This window comes from Pan paniscus, chromosome 4 (genome assembly GCF_029289425.2).
Source record: "Pan paniscus chromosome 4, NHGRI_mPanPan1-v2.0_pri, whole genome shotgun sequence".
Classification (NCBI taxonomy): Eukaryota; Metazoa; Chordata; class Mammalia; order Primates; family Hominidae; genus Pan; species Pan paniscus.
The window spans coordinates 145,584,900-145,598,815 of NC_073253.2; the positions used below are offsets into that span (position 1 = coordinate 145,584,900).

The window sequence follows — 13,916 nt, forward strand, 5'->3', positions numbered from 1 at the left end:
CTATTAGTTTAGTATGTGTCTCCTCCGTTAGACTGTAAGCTCTATTGGAGTAGAGACAATTCCATCACTAGACTGTAAGCTCTATAGGAGTAGAGACTATTCCAACCCCAATGGTAGGTACTCAATAAATATTTGCTCAAGAAAAAGGGAAATGTTGAATGTGTACAGACACATAACATTTTCCATTCAAGTTCAAGACAAAGATAACCACATACCTGGACCTCCTAGGGTTAGAGACTCCTGCACCCGTAAGAAACATGCTGCCCTCAGATTCTCAATGGGTCCATGAAGTTAAGAACAGCTCACTCTAACATTCTCCAGCCTACCTCACCTTTTCCCTGCCATCCTTCCCTCAACAACTACAACAGCCTCACATTTAGTATTAATGGTATGTGCTTTGGTTTTAGCAATCTTTCAAAAACACAAAACAGGGTCAACCTCCTCAGAAAAGCCAGTCAGAGACTATCTAATGCCCTCAGAGCAAGTCCAAACTCTGTTGGGGGTGGGGGAGTTGTAGGCCTTGTCTACTTCTTCATCCTCATGTGCCCTCATTTGTTCCCTCTTCCCCACCTCACCCCACCCCACCTGGACAGCCCAGCAGCACAGACTAGGGGTTCTGGGTTTAGGGTTCCCAGGCAATAGCAGGGTGTTTTCTCATGCCTAGACTCATGCAGCGCCCTCTGCCAGTCCTCTCCTTTGCACCCAGCAATTTCGGGTGTCTTTATGCCTCAGCTATCTCTCTGGGGTTCGGTGCTCCTCCTTGGGGCGCCCATAGGCTGCATCTGTCCCTGACAAGGCACACCAGATATTGAACTATAGTTGCTTGGTTACGGACAGTCGTCTCTGTGAGCTTTGAGGGCAACTGCCATGTATTATGCATCTTTTGAATCCCCCTAGCCTAGCCGGGTGCTAGCCCAAGTTAGGTGCTTACTACAGATTTGTTCAGTTAGCGAATGAATGAATGAATAAACTGGCAACTCGTGTCTGGTTCATGGGCACCAAAAACCGTGCGAAATGGATAAATGAGCAGGTAATGGCAGTACAAAGTTCGGATCTAGAGAAAGATCCAGATTAGGGAGTTCAGAGATGAGTAAAACGCAGACCCAGCCATCAGAGAATTAACAAGGAAGATAAATCTCTTCAAGAAGCCAGCCGGAAGGATTAAAAGAGAGTCGTCCAAGTCCCGGCCGGCCCCGGGGGCGGGTCCCTGTCTAGCCCCGCCTGCTCCGCGCCCATGGGCGGTCTTGTTGATCACGAGTCTCCGCCCCCTTCGCCTTGAGGGGCGGGGCCGGCCACTCCCGGAGAGGGGACTACGTTTCCCGGCGCGCCGCGCGGCCGGAGCGAAAGAGGAGCCGGAAGTGGGGCGCGCGAGGTCTAAGGGCGCGAGGGAAGTGGCGGGCGGGGACTAAGGCGGGGCGTGCAGGTAGCCGGCCGGCCGGGGGTCGCGGGCATGGCCGAGGCCAGGAAGCGGCGGGAGCTACTTCCCCTGATCTACCACCATCTGCTGCGGGCTGGCTATGTGCGTGCGGCGCGGGAAGTGAAGGAGCAGAGCGGCCAGGTAAGCGTTCGTGGGCCGTGTGCGAGGGCCGCGTGCAAGATGTGGAGATCAGCGGCCCGCGGCCCGCGCCCCGTCCCCAGGCGACCCGGCAGGCGCCCGGAGCCGGGTCCCGCAGTGCTCGACGGCGCGGCCAGGGGTACCGGAGGAGCCGCAATCTCTGCCTCCCCACTGCGACTTCAGTTCCCCTGGGCCTCACTTTCCTCATCCGGGCAGTGGGTTGGGCCAGAAAGTGTGCTCGCAGGGGCCGAACTTTGTAATTCCCGCTTCCCTTACCTCCACGCCCTTCCTGGTAGCGGGTATTTTAAGTTTCCTAAGTCTCCCGCCACGTGGCTAGGCTCAGCGCGGCCCCCCCTGGGGCAAGGAGGTTGCTGCGAGTCTCGGGGGTGGATTGCGACCAGCCCCTCGGGGGAGCGCCTGGAGAAGGGACCCTACAGCCTCTTAGTTGAGCTGGAACTCAGGCCTTTAGCGATTGTCTGTACTGAGACGGTCAGCTTTGGTACTCGAACTCGTGGTACAGTCATTTCTTACTTGATTAATTCAACGTTAATCCGGTACTCGGTGCTTCCTGGTGTTCGAATGGTGAGCACCGTCTCTCAGCCCTCCTGGAGCTTACACTCTAGTAAGGTAGACAAATCAAAGAATCACAAAAGTGACTATATGCTTAGCACCGCAATAAGTGTTAAGAATGAGAGGGATGGGCCGGGCACGGTAGCTCACGCCTGTAATCCCAGCACTTAGGGAGGCCGAGACTAGCGGATCACCTGAGGTCAGAAGTTCGAGACCAGCCTGGCCAACATGGTGAAACACCGTTTCTACTAAAAATACAAAAATTAGCTGGGCGTGTTGGCGCACGCCTGTAATCCTGGCTACTCATGTGGCTGAGGCACAAGAATTGCTTGAACCCGGGAGGCAGAGGTTGCAATGAGTCAAGATCGTGCCACTGCACTCCAGCCTGGGCGATAAAGCGAGACTCTGCCTCAAAAAAAAAGAGAGATGGATGGCAGATTGCCCTGGTCAGGAATAGCTGAGGTGTAAATGCCTTGTGGTAGGAGGGAACTTGTGTACACACTGGCCTGGAGAAAGTCCACTCTCTTGAGCCCAGGAGTTTGAGGATACAGTATGAGCCATGATCATGCCACTGCACTCCAGCCTGGGCAACAGAGCAAGACACTGTCTCAAAAAAAAATTTTTTTTAAGTCCATAGCAGGCCTGGTACGGTAGCTCACGCCTGTAATCCCAGCACTTTGGGAGGCCGAGGCAGGCGGATCACTTGAGGCCAGGAGTTCAAAACCAGCCTGACCGACATGGTGAAACCCTGTCTCTACTAAAAATGCAAAAATTAGCTATGCATGGTGGCGTGCACCTGTAGTCCCAGTTACTCGGGAGGCTGAGTCAGGAGAATCACTTGAACCCAGGAGGCAGAGGTTGCACTGAGCTGAGACTGAGCCACTGCACTCCATCCTGGGTGACAAAGCGAGACTCCATCTCAAAAAAAAAAAAAAATGTCCATAGTGGCTGAAGTGTGAAGTACAAGGGCCAGATGCCCCTGGGGAGATGGAGGCAGGGGCTGACTGGAGTGGTCTGGTGGGCAGTTTGATCTTCCTTGGAAGAGCAGTGGTAAACCAATGGAGAGTTTTGAACTGGTGAGACAGTATCCTAAGTAGTCAGATCCCTTTGCCCTGTGGTGTAGGCTCTGCTCCTAATGCTTGCTCTCAGAACCTCCTGGAGGGACTGAAGGGTGATGGGCCCTAAGACGTTATCTATGCTTTTCCCAATTTCTCTGAACCTCACTTGCTCTTCCTACCGCAGTTATGGTACTTCACAGATAAGGGGAGCAAGAGATAGTACCCATCTTCATTGGAGCAAAAATATCCTGCCGTCATGGAGCACACATTCTAGTAGGAGCAGACAGGTGACAAATAGAAAAAGTTTAATAAGTTAATGATATAGTATATCCAATGATGGTTGGTGCTTGCTATAAAAGTAAGGCAGGCAAGGGGGATAAGGGATGTCAGACTTCGATTGTAAGTAGGGTAGTCAAGGAAGTCTCATTGAGAAGGTGTCATTTGGGCAGAGACCTGAAGGAAATGAGGGAGTGCGCTGTGTAGTTAACAGGGGAGAGACCATTCCAGACAACAAGAATAGCAAGGCTGCATTAGAGGCAGGGTGGCCTGACACATTTGAGGACAGCAAGGAGGACACTTTGCCTGAGGTGGAGCAGAGGGAAACTGACTCTTGAAATCTTAGTGTTACCGCCTCACTGCTGGGCACTGACAGATGGTCTTGTTCAAACCAGATAGCAGCCTGCAAGGTGGGTATCGCTGTTGTCCCCATGTTAAGTAGAAATCTGAAGTTTGAAGACGTGACGAGATTAGTTCAGTCCACCCGTGCCCCACATTGCTTAGCCTCATTAGAGTACTTGATATCCTGGCTTATTGACATTTACAGAGACAGTGGGCCCTCTGGCCTCTGCTCCAAAGGCCTGGATTCCACCTGGTTCCCTCTGCTTCCACCAAGGGACTGGTACCATTTGGGCCCAGTCTTCTCCCAGCAGACTAGTAGACTGTGGTCGTGCCACCTGGATGCCTCAGGTGTCTGGGCTGTGATTCGTGCTTTGGGAAGATTGGCTGGCCACGTCTTTGAAAGCTTTTTTAAAGGTCAAAGGTGGGGAAAACCCTGTCTCATGGCCACTAGGCATGGATAGTGCCAGAGAGGCTGGGAGCTGGATGAATGCTAGCTTGGAACATTCCACCTCTGGCCTTTCAAAGGCGTTGTCTAAAAAGGTTTTAGTTGGGATTGGTTGTTCTTCTTGTCTCTGGAAGGTTTTGGACAGAACTGGCAGGGCCAAGCAGACATACTTCCCAGAGCAAAAAGACCCTCTTTTTTTTTTTTTTTTTTTTTTTTTTTTAAAGAAAGGGTCTTGCTCTGTTGCCCAGGCTGGAGTGCGGTGGCACAAGCATGGCTCACTGCAGCCTCGATATCCTGGGCTCAAGTGATCCTCCCACCTCAGCCTCCTGAGTAGCCGGGACCACCAGTGCATGCCACCATTCTCAGCTAATTTTTAAATTTTTTTATAGAGACGGTCTCACTATGTTGCCCAGACTGGTCTTGAACTCCTGGGCTCGAGTGACCTTCTGCCTCAGCCTCCCAAAGTGCTGAGATTACAGGTATGAGCCACCATGCCCAGCCAAAAAGACCCTCTTCTGAACCACCTGTCTATACAAGTCATGAGTTTGGGGAGATCTGGGCCCAAGAAGGATCCTTACTGTGCTGGTGATTAATTGTGGCTTTCTCTTTATCTCTCTGCAGAAGTGTTTCCTGGCTCAGCCCGTAACCCTTCTGGACATCTATACACACTGGCAACAGTAAGTGGTGGGGCCGACAGGGTGGAGTAGGGACACCCCAAGCAACTCAGCTTGGAATAAGCTGGGATACCTATCTGGTCTAAGATCCGTCCCCATAGCCCACTGTGGACACCATTGTTGCCTCCAGAAAGCCAGCTCATATCACATGGATGGGTATTTCTGTGTGGATATCTGGTAGTGGGAGGGGACATTGAGAGCTGTGATCTCTTAAGAACAAGAGCTTCTTACCAGCTTGTCAGTTGCTCAGCAAACGTATATTGAGCACCTCCTGAAAGCCAAGTCCTGTTCTTACTTAGTATGCAAATATTGTCACAAGTGAGACAGACATGGTTCCTTCTTTCCTGCAGCTGACATTGTAGCCAAGGAGGTAGGCATGAGTCAAAGAATGAAACAAATGAATGTTAAATTACAGTGGTAGTAAGGATTACAAAAGAGAGGAACCTATTGCCACAGCCACATAAATGGGTAAGTCTGGCTTCATCTGGGGGTCCAGGGGAAGCTTCCCTGAGGTGATCTTTGACTTGAGAGCTATAGGAATTGGAGGAGTGAACTATGCAGTGGGTAGAGAGTGGCAGGCGGAGGGTACCTGCCAGTGGAAATTGCTAATGCTAAGTCCTGTGGCTGGTGGACAGTACAGATGGGGCTAGGTCATCGCATGGATAGCCACGCATGGGCTGGTTATCCATGGTGAGGAATTTTGTCTTTATCCAAGAGCAGTGGGGCCATGGTAGGGTGAAAAAGTGAGGAGATTGCTCTGCACCATGGTGAGACTGGTGGGGCCATGGACACCATCGTCCAGGCAAGAACTGATGGGGCTTGACACAGGGAGAACAGGGTAGAAAGTGGATTCCCAAGAATCATAGGGAGGAAACCAGGGCCTGTGGATGAGTGGGAGAGGAAGTATCTGATTGACTCCACATCTAACTTGTGTACCCATGCATAGAGCTTGAAGGGAACTCATTTTGGAGGGGAAAGATTTCAATGACATGTTGAGTGTGAGATGCCTTTTAAACATGTAAAATTTATGTACTCTTCAAGGAAGGGGGAATCATCCAAGGATGTATCAAGAGAGGAATGGTTGGAAAATGGAGAGAGTAATTGTGTTCTCTTCATGCACTGGCCTGACCACAGCTGACTAAGGGAGTGAAGGACGTGCAGACATATCCCATGGGGAATGGTAGAGAGTACTGAATTGCCTTGGATGGAAAGGAGGCAGGAGAGGGGTGTGAGGGACCACTGCACATCTTTGAGGACCAAGAATAGTGCGTTCTCTGAGGCCCTGGAGACAGAAGTGGGCCCCAAATGTTCCTGCTTCAGGAAGACAGGTTTCAGCTTCTGAATATAACGACATCAGAGCTATCTAAAAATGAGGTGGGCTAGGTGGAAGTGGTGAGCTCCCTGTCATTAGAGGTGTGTAAACAAAGGCAAAAATGGTGTGGAAGGGATTACAGCCTCTGGTGGAGAGCTAAGGTCATTGAAAACCCTGCCAACCCTCAGTTCTTGGCTGTCCTCTCCTGCTAAGGAGAGCTTAGAGCACAGGGCACAGCCCACACTTCCTCACCCTGACTTGCCCAGGTGAATGGGTGTTATTCGTAGTACTTCCTTCCCCCAAAAAACTGCTTCAGTGAGCTGCTCTGCACACTCTTCCCTGCCACTGGCCCCTTCTATGGGTGAGGGGGACAAGGACCTCAAACCCACGAAAGGCAGCCTAGCCTAGCAATTCCCTGCAGAGTTCAAACCCAGCAACTAGCTGTATGTATGACCTTGAGTGGATTTCTTGGCCTCCCTGAGTCTGTCTTCACCTATAAAATGAAAATAATGATGGCAATTATCTCATTGCATTGTGAAGGTTAGACACAGTGCTCCATATAAAGTGCTAAAACTACCGGTTGGAGGCTCCCCCACTTCCTGCACCCACCTCAGTATTTATTGAGCATCTACTACAACCCAGCAATATTCTTGATATAGCTGGGAACAAACCAGAGCAAAATCCCTGCTCAACATTTTTGTTGGGGGAAAAGAGGCAGAATAAATTGATACATGTAAAAATGAAACCTGTTTTTAACAGGAGAATCCTGACAAGTGGCTTTCCTGGGAACAAGGGACCCGAGTATCACATCCCAAACCATGACAGAGCAGAGTCCATCTCATCTGGGAAACCTGGGGCCTAGACAGTGACTCCCTGGGATGGGGGTCAATGGGCGTGAGACTTGAAGGTCCAGGGCCTCAGCCATCTGGGTGCTTATCCTACCCATGCCCTAGACTCACTTTGCCATGAGCAAGTCACTTAGTTGTTCAGTTTTTGAGACATGTGCAAGGCACTGAGGATACTGTAGTGAGCTGCCAGCTGCCCTCCTCCCTGGGCCTTTCTGTGTAGGGGAGGAGTCTAGGAAGTAAGTAAAATAACAGGAGATAGAGAAAAGCTATGAAGAAAATGAAACAGGATCACAGGGCAGAGCATGCCTTGGAAGAGGGGCAATCTTCGAGGGCCTCTCTTGGGGGGCTACATTAAAGTTGAGATGGGAAGGACGAGGACCTGGGCAGAGTCTTCCAAGAAGGCACAGTACACACAGCATGTTCTGCAGGGGGAAGAGCCTGGGCGGTTCTGTGAGGTGCCTGCATGGGTCAGCTCCTCTCACTTAAAGACTGGTAGCTGCTGCAGCTGTTATATAACATTATCCAGCATTCCTGATTATTTTAAAGACTAATCAAGAATTGTAAAAGCACTTTATGAAGTGAGTGAAAATGCAGAATACAAAATTGTGTCGATACTGTGTTTTCACCACTGTTTAGATTCTATGCACATTGCCTTTAAGAGCTGGAAGGATGCGGGAAGGTCTGTCTAGTCAATTCTTGTGGAGTTGTTCTGTCACCCAGTTGGTATAGACAGTCACCCTTGTCCTGCAGAACCTCAGAGCTTGGTCGGAAGCGGAAGGCAGAGGAAGATGCGGCACTGCAAGCTAAGAAAACCCGTGTGTCAGACCCCATCAGCACCTCAGAGAGCTCGGAAGAGGAGGAGGAAGCAGAAGCCGAAACCGCCAAAGCCAGTAAGAGCCTTGCAGCTTTGGGAACAGGCTATGGAATATTGATTGTTCTAGGGTAGAGTCTACCTCCAGCTTCTTCTCTTATCACTAGAAGACCTAAAAGACCCTGGGGAGGAGATTGAGGGGGGCACCACATATCTTTGGCAGTATTTGAGCCCTTCCTCTGTGCCAGGCATTGTATCTCCATGCTCTGGGGGTGCAAGGCCGAACCAAAACAACCAGATGGGCCCTTCCAGTCTCATTTGGTGTATGGGGCCCAGGAGCTGCCCTGGTACAGGCTCCCAGGTGATTCTTATTAGCTGGAAAGAAGACACACATTCAGAAGTACTGCTGGAGGGGTTTCAGAAAGCAGCTAGCGGACACATTTTCTGTGTGACCTGTGGGATGCTTTAGGAATTGCTGATCTTCGTGTTCATTTAGAATTGTACCCATTAGCACTGGAAGGCTGTACTGGGCACTGGTTTTACACCGTTTGCAGGAGTAACTCAGTCAAAGCTTTTATAGCCCCTTCTTCTTCTAAGGTCCCAGGGCTCCTTGTACTTTCCCCAACAGCAGCCATAACTCTACAGAGGAATTGCTGTGTCTCCTTTGCATCATATTATCTTCTTTTGCTTACATAGAAGACACATTTCTTAATACTTATTTTTTATTTTTCAAGACAAAGTCTTGCCATGTTGTCCAGGCTGGTCTTGAACTCCTGAGCTCAAGTGATCCTCCTGCCTTAGCCTCTTGAGTAGGTGGAATTCCATGCACATACCACCATGCCCAGCTTCCTGAGTCTGCTTTTAAAGTGTTTGAGATCATACTAGATATATATTTTATTATTTTTTTGAGACGGAGTTTCACTCTTGTCACCCAGGCTGGAGTACAATGGCGTGATGTCAGCTCAGGGCAACCCCTGCCTCCTGGGTTCAAGTGATTCTCCTGCCTCAGCCTCCCGAGTAGCTGGGACTACAGGCATGCACCACTACTGCCAGCTAATTTTGTGGGTTTTCTTTTTCTTTTTTTTTTTTGTTTAATAGAGACGGGGTTTCACGATGTTAGCCAGACTAGTCTCAGGTGATCCGCCCACCTTGGCCTCCAAAAGGGCTGGGATTACAGGCATGAGCCACTGCGCCCTGGATATATATTATATATTGCTTAATTTTACATTATAAATGCAAAACGAGTTCACTTTGAACTGTAGAAGAGCATATAGAAGAAAACTTAAAGGTTTCTTGTTCTCCTACCCTGTTCCCCATCATTCCTAAGTGCATCTCCTCGTAGGTAACCTTTAAAACTTCCTCCTTTGCCTCTATATTCATTCAAACATGTATTCTTACGTGCGTATATACAGACCTGCATGCTATTTGAAACACAAATGGTAAAATTTCTTACTGATTGGCTATTTGGTATTAATCAATTTTATAAGCTGTGATAATGGAGGTGTAATTACATTTTTTTGTTTGTTTGTTTGGGGCTTTTTTTGATACGAGGTCTCATTTTTTTGTTTGTTTGTTTGGGGCTTTTTTTGATACGAGGTCTTGCCATGTTGCCTAGACTGGCCTTGAACTCCTGGCCTCAAGTGATCCTCCTGCCTCAGCCTCCGAGTATGTAATTTTATTTTTTTAAAAGTCTTCACTGGGTTGGGCATGGTGGCTCACACCCACCGGTAATCCCAGCACTTTGGGAGGTCAAGGTAGAAGGATCACTTGAGCCCAGGAGTTGGAGACCCGCCTGGGCAACAGGCAAAACCCTGTCTCTACAAAAAATTTAAAATTTAGCCAGGCATGGTGGCGTGTGCTTGTAGTTTCAGCTGCCTAGGAGGCCTGAGGTGGGAGGATTACTTGAGCCCAGGAGGTCAAGGCTGCAGTGAGCCATGACTGTGCCACTGCACTCCAGCCTGGGCAACAGAGCAAGACTGTCTCAAAAAAAAAGGAAGAAGAGTCCTCGTTGGCATCCTGGGCAACATAGTGAGACTCCGTCTCTGCGAAAAATAAGAAAATTAGCTGGGCATGGTGGCATGCACTGGTGGTCCCAGCTACTCGGGAGGCTGAGATAGGAGAATCATGTGAGTCCAGGCATTGGAGGTTGCAGTGAGCTATGAATGTGCCACTGTACTCCAGCCTGGGCAGCAGAGCAAGACCCTGTCTCAAAAAAAATTTAAAAAAGCATCCTCATTGAGAGAGAAACATGCTGAAGTATTTGTGGGCAACGTGATAGGATATCTGGCATTTCCTTCAAAGTAATGCTTAATGGGGAAGGGTGAGTGAGATAATACATGAGATGAAAAGATTGGTCACAAGTTGCTAATGGTTAGAGCTGCCTGGTTCTTCCTTTCTATTTACTACTTAAAAATTTTCCATAATTACAGAGAGAGAGAGATGGAGTGAAGTGCCAGGAAAAGAATTAGATCATGCCATTCATCTCAGCAACATTCTTCTTAACAAAAAGAAATCTGAGATTTAAGGAGACAATACCCTGGTATAAAAGCACTGAGAAGCTGGGTGCGGTGGCTCATACCTGTAATCCCAGCACTTTGGGAGGCCGAGGTGGGCAGATCACGAGGTCAGGAGATCGAGACCATCCTAGCTAACACGGTGAAACCCCGTCTCTATTAAAAATACAAAAAATTAGCCAGGCATGGTGGTGGGCGTCTGTAGTCCCAGCTACTCGGGAGGCTGAGGCAGGAGAATAGTGTGAACCCAGGAGGCGGAGCTTGCAGTGAGCCGAGATTGTGCCACTGCACTCCAGCCTGGGCGACAGAGCGAGACTCTGTCCCAGTAAATAATAAGCACTGAGAATCAGTGAATATCGATATCTAACAGGGCCCAGGTGGCATGGTTCAGCCACCTCTCCACTAAGAAGCCATTTGAATTCCAGGCAACTTTCTCTGTGGACCTGAGGCTGGCTGCCTGCCTGACCACTGCCCCTTCTTGCCGAACAGCTTTCAGGGCTACAGTATGGTGGCCTGTGTGAATGGTGCCCATTGCAGTGTGCAGTGCCCAGTAGGCAGCAAGAATTTGGGCCAGTCCTTTTCCCTCCAGGGGCCTCCACGTCTCATGCTGCAGGGGAGTTGGGAATCCATCAGGGATGCAGACACGTAGCTTCATGTTACCATCCTCTTCTCTCTTGCTCCTGGTGGACCTGGCTGATGCATCACAGAGCTCATTCCTGCAAGTCTGGGCTCAGCCTCAGATCCTCACGCCAGCACCAGGCAGCCAATACCAATAGAATTGTTAGGTGAGATGAAACCTGTTTGCCATTCATAGATGAGAAAAGCTCATCTGGCTCCTTTAGCAGATGTTTGTTTCTTGCAGCCCCAAGACTAGCATCTACCAACTCCTCAGTCCTGGGGGCGGACTTGCCATCAAGCATGAAAGAAAAAGCCAAGGTGAGTGGAACTGCCTTCCAAGCTATTGCCTATGGGATTTAAGGTGCCTGGTAGGGGACAGTCTTCCATGTCAGAGAAGGATAGGGTTGTGAGTAATTGCCCCACCTGGATTCAGAGCTCAACCTGTGTCACCAGTTGTGGGATCTTAGTCCCTTCACCTCTCTGGGCCTCAGTTTACTTTTCTATAAAGATGAGGATGATGCCTGCTGCAGTGGGCCACTGGGCACATTCTACACCTGGGGTAGGCGATTTCTTTTCTCTTTCATGCCTGCATTCACCCGTTCACTCAACAGATCTTGACTAATACCCGTTATGTTCCAGGCACTGTGCTAGGTGTGGAGGCACCATAGTGATCAAGACATCTGTGGTTCTGAAACTCTAAAAGCATTTTCCAAACTAGAAACTGCTCAAAAAACAAGGTGTCATTTTCTAATAATCCAGAAAGCAGAGTTAGATACATACATGTATAAAGAATTGTGCCTCTGCGATTGCCTGGAGCATTAGCAACAATGTCTCAAAGTAATTATGAAGTAATGATAAGATCAACAACAAACTGCTACTTACCACTTGGTAAATAACTACCATGTCCCAAGAACTGGGATTCTGTTTTCTCAACACCTCGGGTGAGAGGAGGTGCTGTTTTTAACCTCACTTTAAAGATTGGGAAACAGATTGAAGGGGTAGTTTACCCAAACTCACACAGCTAAGAAGTGGTAAGATTGGGTTCAGATGCAAGGGGCCTGTGCTCTTAGTTCACCATGCCATACCAGATGTGTCTGTCACTCTTGTTCTCTGTAGGCAGAGACAGAGAAAGCTGGCAAGACTGGGAATTCCATGCCACACCCTGCCACTGGGAAGACGGTGGCCAACCTTCTTTCTGGGAAGTCTCCCAGGAAGTCAGCAGAGCCCTCAGCAAATACTACGTTGGTCTCAGAAACTGAGGAGGAGGGCAGCGTCCTGGCCTTTGGAGCTGCTGCCAAGCCTGGTAAGAAGCCCCCACCTCTAGGAACCTAGTCCCCAGAACTTGGGCTGGTGAGGCAGGCCTAGGCATTGCTTTAAGTTCTGGGACATTTCTGGAATCAAAAGTTTGTCTCCAAGACAGCCAGGTTCCTGCATCTTAGGACTTTTCTCGTCACCTAGACGAGGGAGGGTCAGCTTACAGGGACCTGGCCTCAGGCTGAACAGCCCACCTGGTGGTTGGAGCATTTTCTGCTTTATGACTCCCTGGTGAGTTACAGGGACAACTGGCAGCTCAGAGACTAAACTGAAAGGCCTGATTTGCCTCTGTTTCCTATGTAGAGTAGACATCTGTCTGGCCTGCATCAGTGGATATGATGGTGGATGGAGGTTCTGTAGACTGTCAGGTGCTGGTGCATGTTTGTTGGGTCCCCTCACAGCCCTTCCCAGGGCCTCAGAGATGTGTGGGAACATAGGGATGGTGATGGTACCCATCTCAGAAGGGGGCTTCACAGCTCAGTGCATGTGAGGCACACGAGGGGTGAGCGCTCAGCACCTGGCTTTGATGAGCAGCTGGTTTGTGGGGAGGTGCTGGGGAGGGGCAGGTGAGGCTGGAAAGGGAGTCCCTCAGTCCCCTCCGTGTCCGATCCTCAGGGATGGTGTCAGCGGGCCAGGCCGACAGCTCCAGCGAGGACACCTCCAGCTCCAGCGATGAGACAGACGTGGAGGTAATTGCCACCCATCCCTAGGAGTTGCCCTCTCCCAGCCTCTAACCCTTCCAGGAACCTGTCTGGGGCTTCAGACACCAGTGGGCCCAGATGAGTTCAGCAACTGTGGCAGGGTGACCAGGAGCTGGAAAGGCTGCAGCCGGGGAGGGGCAGGGAGAGGAGCCTGGTGCTGCTTGCTGCACTCTGAGTGTGAGATCAGCCCTGGGGGCAGGAGAGGGACACCCTCCTGCCTGTGAGACTAGACAAGCCTTCCTGGGAGAGGTGCCCTGGAGTAGGGCCTCAAAGCACAGTGGGCTTCACTGGGAGGGGATGCGGAGGAGGCAGGGCATTCCAGACAGGAAATGGGGCAAGAACAGGGCCCAGAGGCAACAGTGTGGCTGTCGTGGTCTGGCTAGGGCTGCGGCTGCTGAGAGGGTTCTGGGCCAACTGGTGAATGCCAGGCCTAGACACTTGGCTAGAGTTGGGCAGGACTCTTGGGTTTGTGAACTTTGACCTGGAAGAGGTCTCCACAGGTTACTTTTTATTGTGTACCTACTAAGTGGCAGACCTGGGGAATATAGTGATGAGCAGGACAGGCAGAGTTCCTGCTGCCATGGGGCAAGGGAGCGTCCCTCAGATATTTAACTGGTGATGGCTGCTATGAAGTGGAAATGTAGAGGGCCACGCAGGGCAGGAACCTGACATTGATGAGTAGGCGTAAGCAGAAGGAATGGCATGTGCAGAGAAGGCGGCAAAGAGAGTTTGGTGCTTTTAAAGAACATTGATCTTTTTTTAAGACAGTCTCACTGTGTCACCCAGGCTGGAGTGCAGTAGCGCGATCTTGGCTAGCTGCAACTTCCACCTCCCGGGTTCAAGCGATTGTCGTGCCTCAGCCTCCCAAGTAGCTGGGAT

The 13,916-nt window shown here is 50.2% G+C and overlaps 1 protein-coding gene across 11 annotated transcripts in view; it reads left to right on the top strand.

Moving 5' to 3' along the window:
* Positions 1-1,337: 1,337 nt before the first annotated feature.
* Positions 1,338-13,916, top strand: part of TCOF1 (treacle ribosome biogenesis factor 1) — a 42,398-nt gene continuing 29,819 nt past the window's right edge. For 4 of the 11 annotated variants that reach the window (XM_034960786.3, XM_034960789.3, XM_055112780.2 and 1 more), the window contains exons 1-6: positions 1,343-1,558; positions 4,868-4,923; positions 7,831-7,970; positions 11,267-11,340; positions 12,139-12,325; positions 12,952-13,025. In XM_034960786.3, coding sequence (XP_034816677.2) covers positions 1,451-1,558; positions 4,868-4,923; positions 7,831-7,970; positions 11,267-11,340; positions 12,139-12,325; positions 12,952-13,025 — 639 coding nt within the window. In that variant the 5' untranslated portion in view covers positions 1,343-1,450. Of the gene's footprint in view, positions 1,559-4,867; positions 4,924-7,830; positions 7,971-11,266; positions 11,341-12,138; positions 12,326-12,951; positions 13,026-13,916 lie in introns of all 11 variants that reach the window. The other 7 variants (XM_034960787.3, XM_034960791.3, XM_063604672.1 and 4 more) reach the window with 3 other exon arrangements.